Raw genomic sequence first — 17,355 nt, 5'->3', positions numbered from 1 at the left:
GGCGGCAACTGCCGTCTCTCTCAGAGATTCCCCAATTCGTGCCGCCTAATTGTTCCGGGAAGACGACCTGCCGCCCCGCGGGTCACCCGGCTGTCACGGCCCACTGCGAGTCGACTTGGTTGTTCGGATCCCACGGCCCGAACGTTGTGTGCGCCTCGCTCGTGCAACGGGGGCAACGGAGTGAGCGCTGGCTCGTTCAGCGGGAAAATAATAGGTGGGAAAGGTTGCTTACGACAGGGGCAAACAAGCCGTGGATGGAGCTGGCCTTTTTTTGTGTGCGCCATCGTGGAGCACGGCCACAACGTCGATATTTTTTTACCGCCGCATTAGGCGAGCTGTTTGTCACTGTATATACGCACCCCCCCTTTTTTTCCCTTCCTTCCATTTGAATATCAATAACCCTTCCTGGTACGAGAATTTAAAGGTCCCGTCCCATGGCTTCTTTTTGTGTGTGTGTTATCCGTACACAGAGTTGAGACGCGCATGCGTGGCGCCATATTTGAAGGAAAAAAAAAGTTCTTTCTTAAGGTTCGGGTGTGGGCTCATAGAGAACGAAAAAAAGGGGGCCGGGGAGGGGGGCCGGGGGAATGCATCACCTTGCGGGATGCACTTGTCGTTCGACAGGTTGCGGCGTCGTTCACGTTCGATGTACCCTGTTCAGTGAACCCTCAGATGTTTTTTTTTTTTTTTTTCTCGCTCTCTGACTGTTCTTTTTTAGAAGTGGTTCTTGGTTGCTTTCATTATTGCAGTCCCTCGGCGTTTCGTTGTCGCTCCTTGCAGCGGGAGCCGTGGGCGACGCGCATGCCATCTGTTCGCAGGGGCCACTTCTTAGCGATAACCCCTGCCTACGCCCTTGCCTGCGTCCAGGCGAGGAGCAGGGCGCCGCCGCCGTTTCTCAATCGCGACTCGGCTCGGCGGGGCTGTCGGGTGAATGGCGTTCGTCGATGCGCGAGGAGGCAGCATTATCGGCGCTGTCCCGAAGGGAGCCCCTTTCAAGCCCGCGGCGCGATGCGTGGCGGTGCACCGTCCCTGCAGTTGTGCGGGGAGCAAGGTGCACGCCTCGCCAGTGGCAGCAGTGCACGCACGGGCTCCCTTTGTGTGTGCCCCAGTGGTGTTCCGGGGAAGCGAAGGTGCACGACCGGGCCCAAGGTCGCCCGGACAGAGAGGTCGAAGCGGGGCTTGAGTGCCCGCTTGTACGCGAACCCGCTGGCCGCAGGCCGACGGTGAAGCGGCAAGGCGCGTCCTCCGTGCGTGCATGATAAACGCGGTGTGGGACCTTACTTGGTGCAGGCACAATGGCGGCGCGTCACGCAGCATTGCCAGCCTAGACACACTGGCCGTAGCTCCGCTGCAAATGTGCCCCAGAGTCTTCTGCAGCCTCCCGGCCCGCGTGCTCGGTACGACTCTCGTGCGTTCTCCGAGCTGCCCGCGCGCCATGTGTGGGGACGCCGCTTCGTTGCGCTCGAAACGTTCCAGCGGTGCCTGGGGGAGCCGGTTCGCGGATGCACTGCTGCAGCAGCCCCGTTGGCAGCTTTCCCCCGCCTTGCAGTTTTCGGGAACGTGTGCCGCCGTTCACTTCCCTCCTCCCCCTCGGGGCGCGCAGGAGTGGGAGCTGCGGGTGCTGCAGCGGCTGGACTGGGACGTGGCGTCGGTGGTGGCCAGCGACTTCGTGGACCACCTGGTGGCCATGCTGCGCCTGCCCGAGTGCGCCGACACCGTGCGCCGGCACGCCCACACCTTCGTCTCCCTCTGCGCCACCGGTGAGTGGCCCTGCTGCGGGCACCGGCACAGCATGCGGCTCGGGGGCCGGCTCCCTCCGGGGTACGAGGACGGCAGGAGACGGTAGCGGCTCAGATGTACAGGCGGCCTTCGGCTGGAGTACTCCGCCGAGGCTAGCCCAAAGGGCTTGTTGCGACCGGGTAGGACGACTGCAGCCTATCCGAGTTCCGTGGCCTCCAACATACGATGGGTAGCGTGTATGATGCGAGCGGCCAGCCGCTGTTGCAGCCGTGAAGAAGTCCAGAGCAGTAGGATAACGTAACTGCTTACTTCATAGCGAGAGGTGAGCCGAAGCCAAAGAACAATGCCCCGACGGGCGAGGTTACAATACAGGACTCGAGCAGAGCGACCGCATGGATTCGCTGCTCAGACAGGAATGAATATCAGCGTTTGTGCTGCTTCTATTTATACCCAAAAGCAACAATAGGTCAAACGCCCCCAAGAGTAACACGCCACGAACATCACCGACACACACAACGCTCTTTCCCCAGTTTGTGAGTCATTCATAACTTCGCTGCACGTGGCGTCCGAGAGAGGGGAGAGAGTGTCCTTGAAAGGTGCCGGGGTCGCGCTATCGAAGGTTGATCGCGCCGATAGCGAAAACGTCTGAGCCGGGTATGTCGAGGCGTGACTCACCGCCGCGCAGGTGCCTGAAGGGTGTGGCGAACGTCGTGGCTTCGCACGTGGAAGCTGATGCCGGAAAACACGTGGCGTTGGCCGATTCGGAACAGCTAAACACGTGGCGTTGGCCGATTCGTAACAGGCTCCTCAGAGCAGCTGTTTCAAAGAGGCGCCCGCTGCAGGGAACCACCATGGGCAGCGCACTCGCAAGAGTTCTCCGGCAACGCGTATGTATATACGAGACTCCTCGCTGGACCCCCGCGGAGTGCTTCGCATGCCTCTGCAGTGACGGGGCCGAACCCGACCCAAGTGCTATCTCGCCTCACTGAGCGACCCGCTGGAATTGTACCTGCTTTGGCATAACATCGCCTCCTGCATTTTTGTCAATCTCGCCCGCTTCACAGTGGGAGCGAGTGGGCGTGGCCTCCGATATTACCCCGCGCACGCTTTGCTCTCGCGGTGATCTCGGAGGCCATGGAGTGGGACGCCTGTTTCTCCCAGATGTCGTAAGGTGGGGCCCCGAGCTTAACGGAGCTCACCTGACCGTAGCTAAATTCGAGAGCGACTTCTGCCTGGTTGCGATTGCCAAGGCAACCGGTGTTTGAGACCGCCACAATAGCGGCGCTCTGGCCACCGATTGACAACTCAGCGCCGCCGCGGAGCAGCCGCTTTCCACAACGCGTCGCCCCTAGATTAACCAATCGCGGGACTAAAGCGCTGGGAAGGCTAGCACTCGGGTGGGAGTGGATGGAGTGGAAGGAAAGGGGTTGGTTGGCCGCTCGGGGCTGGTGCGTTTGACATTGAAAATATGCAGGAGGTGATGGTGATACATACGCGAAGCTGTCCTCACCGATTTTCTGCTTTTTAAAGCAAAGCTTTCTACCTCTACCAGCCAACGGTTCTTTTGCGGCGTGCGGGACAATAAAAACTCCCAATGCGGCGGGGGTGCCGGAGGCTTTCACTCACGGAGTACGGCGAATTTACCCAGTGTTCCCCGCGCGGAGGTGCCTGCTCACACAGGTGGGCGCGTCGGCGGTACGGCTTTGTCGTCTGCTTTAGCGACAGTTGTTTTGGGCCTGTTTTGGCGCATCTTCGAGTCCATTGCGCGCTGCCTTCGCACGGCTTGATTAACTTGTTCGACAGAACCTCTTGGGTAACACGGACCGACGAAATTAAGTGGTCGTGCGGCAAACATACGTTAAGGACTGGTTTCCAGGCCGGGAATACAAAATGTACAAACCACACACAGACATCTGGCCACTAAAGAAAAGCTACCTTTTGCGCGCTGCTTGCCACGAATGGGACTCCGTTTTCTAAATTAACGAATACCAATTCGGTTGTGTTTACGAGGTATTACAAAAGGTGGAAGCAGCAACTGGTCCTGATAAATACCGATTATAAAAGCTCCCTCAGTTTAGATTGTTTGAGAATAGCGAAAAAGCTAACTAGTTTAAATCGGTATAAATGGGAATCCCTAAGCTCACATGCCGAATTGTTTCGGTGTCTACGCTTGTGTCGCGAGGTGGTGCAGCCCCAAGCTAGCGCACCAGGATGGCTAGGTTCCGCTGTCTCCCCCTTCGGAAGACGCTCCTCTCCGTTTTCCTTCTGCCGACGCACGGCCGTGCTACATCGGCCGCGTCCACTGCTCTACCCTGGCCGACGCTGCTGCGTTGGGGACGCCGCTCCCCCGAATTCCAAGTAACAGCTGGCAGAATCTCTTGTTTCACTCTTTGTAGAGCCACGTGTGTGAATTCAAGTGACGTCGCATGGTAAATTGTTATGGGTGTCGTTTAAGTCTTTGCTTTCCAACCACTTTCACAGCATGGATTGGAGCCAGTTCTTTTTTTTTTGTATTCGTCGCCTTGCAAGCATTTCCATTCTATGTGTGGCTAGAGGAAATGCGTTATTTTCGTGCCCAATACTCCTGCCCGCGGAACTTTGCGCTGTGTTTTCTCTTCCTAAGTACAATAAATCCGCACCTATTTATTATGACTGCTTAATTTCTGCCGTTTGCCTGCCCTTCACTGCAGATTTATTTGCGTGAATTTTCGAGGCGTCTTCAAAGTGACGCGAAGGACAGACGAATCGTTGCATCGCCCGCCAGGGTAACCTTGCAGTTTTGTTATTGCTCACAAAGCCATCCTGAAAACAACAGCAAAGAGAACCTTGTCGTGCATTTTTTTCCTCCGTAAACATTATTATACAGGCGCAATAATGGGCGTCAAAGTTGAGCTTCCAATATCGCCTTCAGTGGAGCCCGTATGTGAAGCAGCACGTACGGCCATTCAACCGGGACGTTCGCACCCGCGGCATTTGCACCACCCATCCGCCGTGCATGTTCGTAACGTGCAGGCTTGGCCTCTTGTGCGACCGCCGTACTTTGCCGCGTTGTTCAGCTGCCGTCTTCCAGGCGTAGTCCCCGGGGTGGGTGGTCATTCCAAACTGCGGGAGTCCGTCGCTAAACTGCCCAGAGTGCAGCGTCATTGTAATTAGGAACGTGGCTGCGCGCGCTCTCCAGCCAGTCGGGGACCTGATAACTTTCTGTAGAGCTATCCTTGGCGACGGGGTCGTCGTACGTGCGCGCAATCGCGCCCCGCGTGTCAGCGGCCGTCAAGTTGGATGTCCCCTCGGTTGTGGCCCACGCGCCTTGCCCGTTGTTCTCCGCCACGCCGAGTGCGCTCCCCCTTTTAGGGGCGAAGCTCCTTAGGGCGTGGGTCTGTCCATCCTCGACGTATGTATGTAGCCACCTCTAGTTTAGTTCTTCTATTGTTTACTAGATGGCGTGGCTACCTCTAGTTTAGTTCTTGGATTGTTTACTAGATGGCGGTACTTGTATATGATGAAAAGATGCGCTTGGATTGTTTACTAGATGGCGTGGCTACCTCTAGTTTAGTTCTTGGATTGTTTACTAGATGGCGAGGAGCGTTGTAATAAAATCCGTTCGCTGTTGGCGCGCGCTCGGAGTCGCCCGATGGATAAGGCTGCAGATGTGCGAGCCCGCGAGGCAGAAGCGCTCCGTGAAGCTGCGCGACGCCGCCGCCAAGATCCTGCCGTACGAGAGCGGGAGGCCGAAGCGTGTCGTCTGGCTGCGCGACGACGCCGCCAAGATCCCAGCGTTCGAGAACGAGAGGCCCAAGCGTCACGGCAACGGCGCGAGGACCCTGCCGTACGCGAAGCGGCACGGCTGCGGCGCGAAGAGGATCTCCAAAACGTCAGAGAACGGGAAGCGGCGAGAAAGCGCGCGTATCGGCAGGCAGACCCCGATGCAGTGAGAGCTCGTGAGGCGTCTGCAAAACGCATCAGGCGAGCTCAGCCCCAAGGTGCCGACGCGCGGTTTAAGCGAGACTTTCTAGACGTTACGTTCGGACACAGATGTAGTGGGCGAACTTTCACTGAAGAGTCACGGTTTTACCGATGATTTCCCCTCAGGAGCTTCGCCCACTCATCATCATTCACCCCGTGGATATGCTGTGAATTTTTTTTTCTTCGGGACTCTCGGTGTCGTCCTGACGTGGCCACGTTGAGAGAGTGCGCCTCGCGTATTGCCTCCGGTGGCCGCGGAGGGTGTTGCCCCAGGGACGCGCCGATCGAGTGGCAGTGGTTACGCCAAGTACGCGCTCCAGGTGTCGGCTAATCTTGACTGCGGGGCAGGGGGCCGCAGATAGCGCCCGCCCGCGCGCGTGTGTGTGCCAACACTCGTAACATAGCTGCGCACGCTTTAAAAGCCCGGCGTGTGGGCAGCTGACGAACGGCGCGCTTCGGTTTCTGTTTCGAAGGGTGCCCAGCGAGTGTCCCCCCTCCCCTAGCGGTCCCTTTAAGTACACGGAAGTCTCCCTTGGAAGAAGCCGCGGTGGCAGGCGACCCCGATGTTTTACGGGAGCGAAACGGGATTTCTCGCGGAGCAATCCTCCCATCTGGCTCCTGCCGACGCCTTATTGCGCTGTTTTTTCACGCATCGCCCGCTGCTCCGCCATGGGTGTCGGCGGCTGGGCCCTGCACGCCTCAGTACACGCTGCTCGTGCCGTGTACCACCTACGGGAGTGGGGGGGGCAGAGCCGTTTCGTGGGTGGCGATCTTTGTCCGTCTCCTCCTGCGGCCTTGCGTACACGCGTCAAGCGATCCTTCAGTCCGCGGGCGGCGTAGCGGGCCTGAAAAGGGATCGTTCTGCGCCAACAGGCGACTTTTCTGCCTGCTCGTATCCTTGCTCTCTCCGCGGTTCTCGCACTGGCTCCCCCTCCCCAGGCGTTTGAGGCGCAGGAACCGGCCCCCGGGGGCTTCTGGTCGCGGGGACAATGGCACGGCGCGCGGGACAGACAGACAGAACACCTGGATGCGGCATGCCCCTGGCTGCTCCGACAATGGGCCAGCCGGCGCGCGTCTAGCGCGTGCCACTCTTTTGTGTCCGCTCTCCTCTCCCACCCGGCAACCAGTCCACTTCTTTCTCCGCGCCCCGAGAGGGGAAGGGCCAAGCTGGCCGCCCCTGGCCTCGTCGTCTGCGAGTTCGCACCCGCGCTTGGGCCTCCGTGCGTGTCGTCGTCTGCTCCGGCTCGGGAGGGTCTCTGCGTCCCTAATATGCCTCGCCGTACGCCACTGTTCCGCGAGTCGCCCGCTGCCAGCTACCGCGGCTCCTACGCGTCTTTGCCAGAGTATTGTGCAACAGTTCGTTTTCTGGACACCGCTGTCTTAATTAAGGCCGCCTGCAAACAGTGGCTCAGCAGGGGAACCAAAAAAAAAGAAAGAAGCGAATCGACCGAGGTTCCGCACGGATTTCTGGCTCCCAGAGGAAACGAGCGAAGGAAAAAAGTGGGGTTCGAACCCCCTGCCGTTGCCCGCAGCTGTTTCCGGTCCCTTTGGGCGCGAAGCTCCCGTGTTTGCACTCGCTCCTCCTGTCGTCCCGGCGGGGCGCTCATTGATTTCTCCGCCGCGGTTACGTGGGGGGAGAACAGTAGAAAAAAGAAGCGGGATCCGCACGTGCCCGGTAGCCGCGGGAGGAGTCTCTCTCCGTCAAGGGCCCTTATTAATTCTTCTGCTTGTTTTCCTCCTTCTCCGGCGGGGTAGAGGATGGGCGAAGGGGGCCCGGCGGTGAACGTGCGCACTTAGCGCGGTGCGCCCATGCGGAAGGCTCTGATTACGGCCCCCCTGAGCAGAGGCTACCGTACACAGCCCCCCAATGACTGCGTCACGCACGCTCGTTAACTCTCCATGATGGGGCTTCTTCTGCGCTTTGTTCTCTTCTTGGCCCAACTTGTCGTTACTCTTTGTGCGCGTCTGCTCTGGGCTCACTATCGGAATCGGGCCGAGCGAACGCGAGTTCAGTTATCTCCGGCTCCTGCGAGGTTTTGGCTGGCCCAGTGCAACGCAGCCGCCTGTTGTTTCCCTCTGCTGCGTATCGTGGCATCGTTTTGCGGCCACGATTTTTCACGTCGCCTCGTGGTGCTATTTCCCCGCTTTGCCTCCACCCCTGCGCGGCCCGAGGGGGAGGCCGTGCCCAGGTGCGAAGCACGCGCCAGCGGGCCTTGCGGTGCGTGCGCTAACCGGCTCCCCCTGCGGAGCTATCAATCTATCGGCACACGCGAGCTGGTGCGCGATCGAGTCCGCCGCCATGTGCGCCCACCGCAGCTGCCAGCCCGCGAGTCTGGCTGCCTTCGCGGCTTTCCGCTGCCGCCGCCGCCGCCACTCGGTTGCGGCAGGTTTGCTTGTTTCCCCGTTTTGCGGGCTTCCATTAGCGCTTCTCCACTTGCAGCTCCCGAGGAGGAGGAGGCCGGCTGGCGCGTGTCGGATGCAGCAGCTTCGCCTTCTTGCGGCCCGCGTGGCTCGCCTCGTCCCGCTAGTGCACGGGGACCGCCCGAGAGTCGTCTTTATCCTGCTGCTGTGTTCTCTCCCCCAATGGCAATCGGGCACGGGGTGAACCCGCAGGGCCCGCTGTGTCCCGTCGCTCTCCGAGATGCCAGCGGTGCCCACGCTGCAACTGGGCGGATTACTCGGCTCCCGTGACGTGCAGCGAACGCGGTCGCAAGGGGGCGCGCTTATCACCGTGGACTTTGCGATGATGATGCCGTAATCGAGCCTGCGTACACGCAATGGGTTGACCGAAGTTTTTAAGGTGGTCTCCAGGGCGTACAATATCGTCGCGGACACGTTGCATTCCCGTGGGGGCTCTAGCTTCGCTGCATGGTTGCCCGGCGGACACCATCATCAACTAACTGTGCTCACAAACCTGTTGTAGTCGTACCCAATCAGGGGATCGGCCAAACATCACTCCTCATTAAGAGAAGAGGATAAATGTGTTCTTCTTCTTTTGCTGGGGCGTTGCGCAGCGGGCAAGTTGGGCTCAGCCGTCCGTTTCGTCCGGTCACTGGCTCTGAGGGCGACGAGAATGCGGAAAAGAGCCGACCGGGGGAAGGCGTATCTCCGTGGGCGAATCTTCCCAAATCCCTCGTTTTGCGCCCCATTAAGTCCCGGGAGCGCGTGAGATGCGTATCGGCGCGCCTCCTCCCGAGGGCGCCGCCGGCCGTGTGTGCGAGGGGACAGTGCCCTCCCCCCGCTACTCGTGTTCGTAGCCCGTTCGAGGGTCAACATACGCACGAAGCGGTCGGCCGTCCGGTGGCGTGGCTCAAAGGCCACCACAGCCGTGGTCCCGTTAAGCCGCTCCTCCCCCGCCGTCTGCTGGGCGGCGGTGGGGGGACGAAAGGGGCGCCCACCCCTTCCTCGCGTGGCCGCCGGTTCGAACGCCGAACCTCCGAGAAGCATTCTCGGACGCTGTGCCGCGTCCATTGTGGTGAGCGGCCACCTCTGGCCTCCCCAACCCTGCGCTGTTGCGACAGCCGAACGCGTCTGGGCTTGTTATGTCCGCCCCCCGCACACTAAACGCTCCCGTTGAGCGCACCCCGAGTAGAGGGCTCGAGAGCGAAAGTGCTTGTTCCGTGGACTTTCTGCGACACCCGAGACAGCCCTTCTGCAGGCTGCTGGCCTCTGAGCCGTACCTGACGCCTTCTCCCCACGCCTTCATTTAACGGGGCGCTCTGGGGCAACCCTCTCCGTTCCAGCCTGTTCTTGCTTCGTGGCGTCACCCCGTCGCTTGCGCGCGTGCTAGCCAGAGCAGCTTGTTATTAAAGGGACAGACAACCGATTGTTGTCGCGTATATGTTCTCTAGCTCATATGAAAGCCCGCGTTTTATTTATCCCAGTAACCACATGTAATTTCTAAACAAATTGGCGGAAATAATTTTAATTTGGCAGCAAACTTCCTGAAATCGGAAGGGTGACGGTTCGTAGTGCCGAAACTTGACACTACAATATGTGTTCCTGTCACGTGACCGGCAAACCTAGCAGCTACTGTAACTGCTGAAACGTTTATTTACGTATTGAAAACCTTTTAACACTAGTATATGTACAAGGTTAAATTGTATATGTATTTCTAAACATTATTTTGAAAAATTTAAACACACGCCGCCCGCCGCCTGCCGCCGCAGGGTTGCTCTCAGGGTGGCTAACTGAGCCTCCATGCCCGGAATCGACGACAGCGGTCAGTAAACAGACCCCGTGAAGGAGCTTTGACGATTCTGCCTGAGTCGGGGGAGTTTGTTCTGCCAAAATATTTGATTTCAGTTTCCAAATACGCCAACGGCAGCTTAAAAAAAAGAAAACGTCGCGCCCGGGGAGAATCGAACCTCCCAACTCCACAACGTGAAGCCAGATTCTACCTATCGTCTATCCTAACAGTTGGCGCATTCGTGCAAAATAGACCGTTGCATTAAAAAAAAACACATAAAGGAACAGGAAAGCCTGCGAGTCAAACTTTTTTAGCTTGGGACAAGTTTTTAAATATCGTATTTCATTTCGCATACAGGCAAAAGTATGTTGCCGAGCTACTCTATGTCGTGGTTGCCAGCATTACTTTTGGGAGGGACCCGCCGCGGTGGCTCAGTGGCTAAGGCGTTGCGCTGCTGAGCACGAGGTCGCGGGCTCGATTCCCGGCCGCTTTTCTGATGGAGGCGAAAAGCAAAAACGCCCGTGTGTACGAGATTTCGGCGCACGTTAAAGATCCCCAGGTGGTCAAAATTAATCCGGAGCCCTCCACTACGGCGCGCCTCATCGCCTGCGTTGCGTCGGCGCGTTAAACCCTACAATCAATCAATCAACTTTTGGGAGGGACACACACGGCTCGTAGATCTAAAAATTTCGATTTAAAAAGTTCTAGGGCGTTATCAGCAAAACCGTTTCTCGTCAAGGTGCTTTAAGTGACGCCCCCCTTTCGTTCGGGATAGAGAATTTATACTCGACAAAAATCGGTTCTGTCCCTTTAAGCGACACTACTGGAAGACCCCGTGCACTGCGCTTCGAATTTCCTCCGGGTGATGATGCGTCGGAGCTGATCACGGGGCCAGAGCGCCCAGGCACAGTTCGCCTCGGCTGGGTGGGACAGCGTCTTGTGAGCACGCGAATAAAGCGCTAGCACGTCTCGTTAGAGTGGGCGTGTGTGGGTGCGTCGCAGCCAGGGTGCGGACAGGGTGCCTGGCCGCCGCTGGGAGAACCTCCTGCGCAACCAAGTGCTCTGTTGGCAGAGAAGTGGAGCAGGCGCTGTCGGCAAACTTGGCGGCGTTGAACGAGTCCCACAATGAAATGGATCTGTGTGCCACGCTTGGCTGTTCTGAAGCCGCCAACGATTCGGACGGCATCGCCGTCTCAGCTTTTGTGGGGCACAGCGCAACCTTCCGCGATCCAAGAACCTATGGCCTCGGTACGTAATTTTTTGCGGGGAAGTTTTTTCCTCTCCTCACCGGAGGCAGGTTAAAACGCGATGTGTGGCTGGCCCGGCCCGTGGTTTTGTTTGGGTCCCTGAAACCGCGCAGCGACAACGCGGCCGAAGCGAAACTATGAAGGCAATCCAAGAGCGCATTTAGGTTTGGCGCGCTAATGGCTGGCTTCCAGGAAAAGAAGCCGCTCCACTCCCGAGGGAATCTGGACGACCGATCTCAGCGGTAGGCGGCGTGAGACTGCCGAAGGCTGAAATATTGCCCCTTTGTGCGGTAGGAGCTGAACTCGTCGCGCAAGGCGGAACAGGACACGGACTCGGCAGACAGCGCGTCTGCTCCCGCGCAGCGTGCGCTCGGCGGCTGCAGCGCTGCTGCGGGCCGTCGTGTAGCGGACGGTCGCGGGGCAGAAGAAGTGCCTGCTGCGGCCGCGTGTCGTGACAACGGGCGCGTGTCGCCCGGCACGTGGCGTCACGCATGACGTCACTCGATCCAGCCGGCCCGCGCTTGTTCCGACGAGCAGCAGGCCGTGCTTCTCTCGCTGCGCAAACGCGGTCCACTTTTCCAGGTAGCCCCGCCGCCTGGCTTCTCTGTACAAGTCGGCGCGCGCTTGAGTGACGGCGTCCGCCTTTGTCGTCCGCCGCGCGTCCGATTGTTGTTGTTGTCGCACAGAGTTATGACGGGGGTGGGGGGGGGAAGTAATGAAAGAGACGCAACCTGCGGCGGCAGCTGTACGGGGCCCGTGGAAGAGTCCCCCCCGCGGCGTGCGCGCAGGAAGTGTCGCGGCACGCTCCGGTGCGCATGCGTGGGACTGGTGCTACGTCACGTTCGGCGCGTGGCCCGTTTTCGGCGATTCCTTTCGTCCTTAAATTGGCGTCATTGTGTCTCCCCGTGGGCCGCCGCACCGCTCGCCGCCAGCTGACTGGCCAGCACTCGTACAGCGCCTTTTGGAGACGCGTTAATTTCCCCGCCTTCTGGGAAATTTCTCACTTCTCTGGCGGCAAGCCGCTTATGGTCAAGAGATCCAAAGAGTCAAAAGGTCCAATAATCACGTGACAGCCGAGTCAAGAGAATAGGCTTTTTGGACTATATTCCGCTGCTGTAAGGAAACATGTATACATGCATGTGCGTGCTTGTGTACTATACATAGCAAGTAGTTACTAAGTGTGCATTCGATCTTTCAGCCGCTGCTGTTTTAATGTACTGATTCTAACCTTGTGGTTCCTCAGAAGGACAAGTACTGTACCTTTTGTATACCCCAATGCCTGGAGTAGCCAGCTCCTGTTCAGGTTGGAGCTAAACTCTCCAATAAATTGTCATTTCTCTCTCTCTCCAATGGCTCAAAAGGTCCAAAGAATCAGAAGATCAAACGAGTCAAAAGGTCCAAAGCGAGTCAAAAGATCCAACGGGTCAGAGATCCAACGGGTCAAAAGGTCCAATATTCTAAACCGCGTGAGAAGGTCCAACGAATTATGACAACCTTCGGAGCCATGGCTAGGATATGTAATTTATAGAGTACGTCATTTTATTGCATTTTTAGTGCTGTTTTGGCTCCCATACCCGAATTTTCTCTTTTAATGTAGAAGCTGCGCATTTAGCGCTCCGGATTAAGCCGTGGCTAATTTGAACATTATGAACAACACCATTCATCAAGCTTGTTTTTATTTCTGATTGTTTTCTAAGCTTGTTGTCATTTCTCGTTCTTCTGTCATTGGATGCTATTACATTACAATAATTTGGTAGCTATTGCTTTGTAGAATCTGCCCTTCAGTGATGCCAACTAGCCACGACCCCATGTCGCTCATATTTGGCTACGCCGCGCTGATTTGTATGATTGCTGCTAAAAATATCCCGGACAAATGTTCGTGCATCTTCTTAATCAAAGTCAACATCCATCAAATAAATGACCATTGTATGGCTCATGATTACGCCTACAAAAAAATCAGGATCATTGCTACACTGCTACATTTTGGGAAGCTCGTTACCAGATTTCCACGCGATCCGAGTTGAATGAAGCACGTCACGATAACCTGAAGCCGCTAGCTGCAGTCCGCGTGTCTCTTTTTTTGACACTCCCGATAATGTAGTGCGAACACCTGCTTGTGTGGCTTCGCTTCCATAAGGGATTTTTCCCTTTTGTGCGAATAAAGAGGTACAGGCGGTGGGGAGCTGATGATGACATTGGTCTCGGATGAGAACAAAGCCACGACCAAATTATGACCAGTATGCTTTGAGGAAAAACGGCGAAAATGACAAATGAGCTCTCCTTTCAGCAAATTAAATATATGTATGTTCCAGAAAGCATTCAAAATGCCTTTGGGTATTTCAAATCACAAACACACCGATTTCCTGGAAACGGGGGTGGCGCCGGGCCGGAAACGTCCGGCGGGGTGTAAGGTGCCCTTGGTAACGCATTGGTCAATGTGTGCGTTGCGTTATCAGCAAACGGAAGAGCACATGGATGCGAAATGACAAGAAATTACAAGTTCTTTGTGATTGAGCTAGAAAGCGACTGGCTCCTATCCTCTAGCGAAAGCGATCAATTACGCAGCAGTTATCACAGATACTCGAAATTGGAAAAACTTGTTGCCTTCACTGATTTTTAAACAAAGATATGGTGATAATATGTCGCTAGAAAGAAAACAACATATGCAGCAATAATATTATCTCACAGCTACAGTTATTCCGGCAACTATTCCGCAGATAAAGAAAACTTTATTTGGTAAGGCCGCATAACCTTATCAATACGTTACAATAATGCGGAATTACGAACAAAAATGCGTGTATTAAAGAAGTACGATTTTTGTGCCTGCAACTGCCACGACGCCTAAACTGCGCGCTTGAATTCGTTTTTGTAACGAAAGCTCCGTGTACCGAAAGGCCCCGAAACCGAAATGCCCTATACTGAAAAGACCGGAGCCGGTAAACGGCATTGTTAACGCGCGCTTAACCACGAAGAGTCTTTCCAATGCCAGTGACGCAAACGTAGTTTTGTATGAGAGCAATACGCATATACTTGAAAAAAAAAAAAAAAAAACTAGCATATGGCTCGGAAATTGGTGCTTAAAACGAATAAACACGCTCCTTGCAGGGAAAACGAAGAGGTAACATAGTCTTGACCCTTAACAAACAAAAGTGCGCCAAGGTGAGGCCCATTAGATCACTTGACTGGCCTTAGCCGTGTCAAAAGATACAAGTCAGAATGTCTAATATTGGACCTCTTGACTCGTTCGACCTTTTGACTCGCCTTAGCCGCGTCAAAAGGTCCAATACGAGTCAAAAGATACAACGAGTCAAAAGATCCAACGAGTCAAAAGTTCCACCGCGTCAAAAGATCCAATATTGGACCTTTTGACTCGTTGGATCTCTTGACTCGGAATCGCAGCAAGCGAAAGGGAAGCGGCTCTTGGCAGTGTTGGTCCGGCTGAATTTCGACTGGCAAGAACCGAGCTTCGCGGCATTCTAGCTTACGCAGCAGCACTCTGGGCACTGCTCAGCTCTTAAAGTGTGCTGATCTCAAGGTCTCCAGGGCTCTTCTGGGTGATGATTCCTCGAGAGAACGAACATGCGTCATTCTTTTGCTTCTTCCCTTGTTTTTGTGAGTTATGCGCGAGCCAGAGAATAGCTCACAAACTGCAATCTGCGTGTACTTCTCGAGAAAAATAAAATTGCCAAGGTGGCGCGCGATTTCCGGCGGCTGCAGTTTTTTCCAACTTTGGGGCTTTGGGCACGTTTTTATCGTTCTGTCTAAAATTTGTTTTGAAACGAAACTGCACCAAAAGGACAAACAGGCCAAAACAAATTGTCAAGTCGCGCCAGACGCCGCATATTATCGCTAACTTGCAAGTGAGAGGTAATAGGCAGTTTTAGCATATCGTTACCGTGTTTGCGTTACCGTTTACCGCGTTACCGGAAGTGCTGGTGACGGTGAAGCCTGTGCCGGTAAGTTACCGTTCGCGGTAACTCTCGCGCTGCGCAGTGTACTCCCGTTAACACGGTAAAAACACGGTAACGATACGCTAAAACTGCCTAATGTCGACGAGATATTTGTAAACCTATCTGTAAAATACCACAGTGTCTAGAAAGAGCTTGAATGTACGCGAAAAAAAAAAAAGGTTTGCCGCTGTGCTTTTTCTAAAAAACTTTGAAAATACGAATAAAAGAAAAACCCGGTCTCGGTTTCCTTCTAAACAGGGGGAAAAGAGACTCATCAAGAGGGTCAACAATCCCGACGAAAAACATGGTGCATGAAAAACAAGTGGCTTAGCAGAGCTAAGCCACTACTAATTTTTTCGCGTACATTCAAGTTCTTTCTAGACACTGTGGTATTTTACAGATAGGTTTACAAACACCTCGTCGACATTACCTCTCCCTTGCAAGTTAGCGACAATATGCGGCGTCTGGCGCGACTTGACAATTTGTTTTGGCCTGTTTGTCCTTTTGGTGCAGTTTCGTTTCAAAACAAATTTTAGACAGAACGATAAAAACGTGCCCAAAGCCCCAAAGTTGGAAAAAAACTGCAGCCGCAGGAAATCGCGCGCCACCTTGGCAATTTTATTTTTCTCTAGAAGTACACGCAGATTGCAGTTTTCGAGCTATTCTCTGGCTTGCGCATAACTCACAAAAATAAGGGAAGAAGCAAAAGAATGACGCATGTCCGTTCTCTCGTGTAATCACCCTATGCCGCATTCGGACTCGGGGCGGAGCGTTAGAGAAGCAGCGGAAGGTGCAGCATGCAGCGTCCATTTGTGTGCGCGCATTCATTGGGCGCGATTGCAGTGGTCGTGTGCGAAGCCGATTCGGGTGCACGTATGAATCATGTTCAGATCCAGCTGGGCCACCTCCTCGCACATGCAAATGAGCGCGCGCGCTCCGTGCCGGCAGACCCCCTTCTCGTCTGCCCCTCTTCACCGACGGAGGGAGAAGAGGTGGCGAGAAAGCGAGCGCTCTGTTGTACAAAGACAAACGCCCAGAGCGGGGTCCTTATCGGCCGCCATTGTGGCGGCACGCCGCCAGATGGTCGGCCGTCGGCGCTTTTTTCCTCCCGCTCCTGTTATCCCTTTCGTACTCTGGTCCGCTTCTTGGGCGTCTTTCGAGTCATGTGCAGCCCCATATGCAGAGGCGACAGCCCTGCAGCAGCTCCTTTCAGCTGCCGATCATTTGCCATTTGCCGCTTACGGAGTTCTCGGTATGCTAACCGGTGGGCGTGTTGTTCGCACTGTCGTTTTCCACGCTTGAACGGGTGGGCGCGCGCGTGCACCGGCGCCGCGTCTTCTCGCGCAAATCGGATCCTCGCCGATGCGTTATCATGCCCGCGTCCGTTGACACCACGCCTGCTCTCCGCAGGGCTTGTTGGCTGGGGTATATCTGGCACAAACTCGTGCGCGTGCGTGAAGTCGGCCGGTGCGTGCAAGCGCGAGCCCTTCGGCGGCCGCGTGACACTTCTCGTGGACGAACCAAACCGAATTTACCGAGATAACGGAGCAGCCTCGGCGGTGCCCCGTTTTGCGGGCAAGGTCAGGCGCCGGAGTGGACTGCTCCGAAGCGAACGGGTCCAGGATTCCTTTCTGCGGGTGCGCGCAGTGCGCCGGCGCCTTCGAGCGAGACGGGGTTTCGCCACACCGGGCAGTTTTGTCCCGGCTCCCCCACAGACTGTGGAGCAGGCGAACGCTGACACTTTCCTCGCTGGGCACCGGGTCAAGGAGAGTGCTTGTGACGCTCCGCATCTTTTGCGTCGTGCGCTGCTCGTGCTCCCGACGTTCATGGCGCACTGTCGAACTTGGGCGTTCCGCTTCGTCGTCTCGGCCGCCGCGTGCGACGGAGTGATGGGCAAATGGCCGAGCCGGGTTCGTCACGGGCACTGCCGCGGGTTAATTGGGACCGGCTGCGTCAGGGAATCGTGCAGTGTTCGCGGGTAGCGCTGCAGCGGAGTCTGCCGGGCCGAGCCATTAGAGCTGAGAGTTGATCGATGGCCGTGCGCACGCCCCTGTTGTGCACAAGTGCTGGCCCTGCAGGCGGGCACGTGGTGCGTGCCGACGCCAGCGAGAACCAACTGCACGGGTTCGAGGGAGGCGGGCATGATTGGTTAATCGCCCTCGGTCGGCGCAATGCATGCAGATTGGCACCAATCGCCGTCTGCGGCCGACGCGGCGGCAGCCGCGGAGGGAGAGCCTAAGTTAAGCAGACCGCTCGTTTTAGTCGC

At 56.1% G+C, this 17,355-nt stretch overlaps 1 protein-coding gene across 1 annotated transcript in view; it reads left to right on the top strand.

Moving 5' to 3' along the window:
- The window catches only part of LOC144142347 (G1/S-specific cyclin-D3-like), a 47,099-nt gene that overhangs the window by 15,269 nt on the left and 14,475 nt on the right, over positions 1 to 17,355 (top strand). Inside the window, exon 3 of the mRNA XM_077673776.1 lies at positions 1,604 to 1,760. Coding sequence (XP_077529902.1) covers positions 1,604 to 1,760 — 157 coding nt within the window. The remainder of the gene's footprint in view (positions 1 to 1,603; positions 1,761 to 17,355) is intronic.

The sequence above is a fragment of the Haemaphysalis longicornis genome, unplaced genomic scaffold, assembly GCF_048455015.1.
Source record: "Haemaphysalis longicornis isolate Haplotype H1 unplaced genomic scaffold, Haemaphysalis longicornis Haplotype H1 scaffold_6, whole genome shotgun sequence".
NCBI lineage: Eukaryota > Metazoa > Arthropoda > Arachnida > Ixodida > Ixodidae > Haemaphysalis > Haemaphysalis longicornis.
Note: the sequence above shows the minus strand (reverse complement) of the source record. Positions and strands in the feature narration are given on the sequence as shown.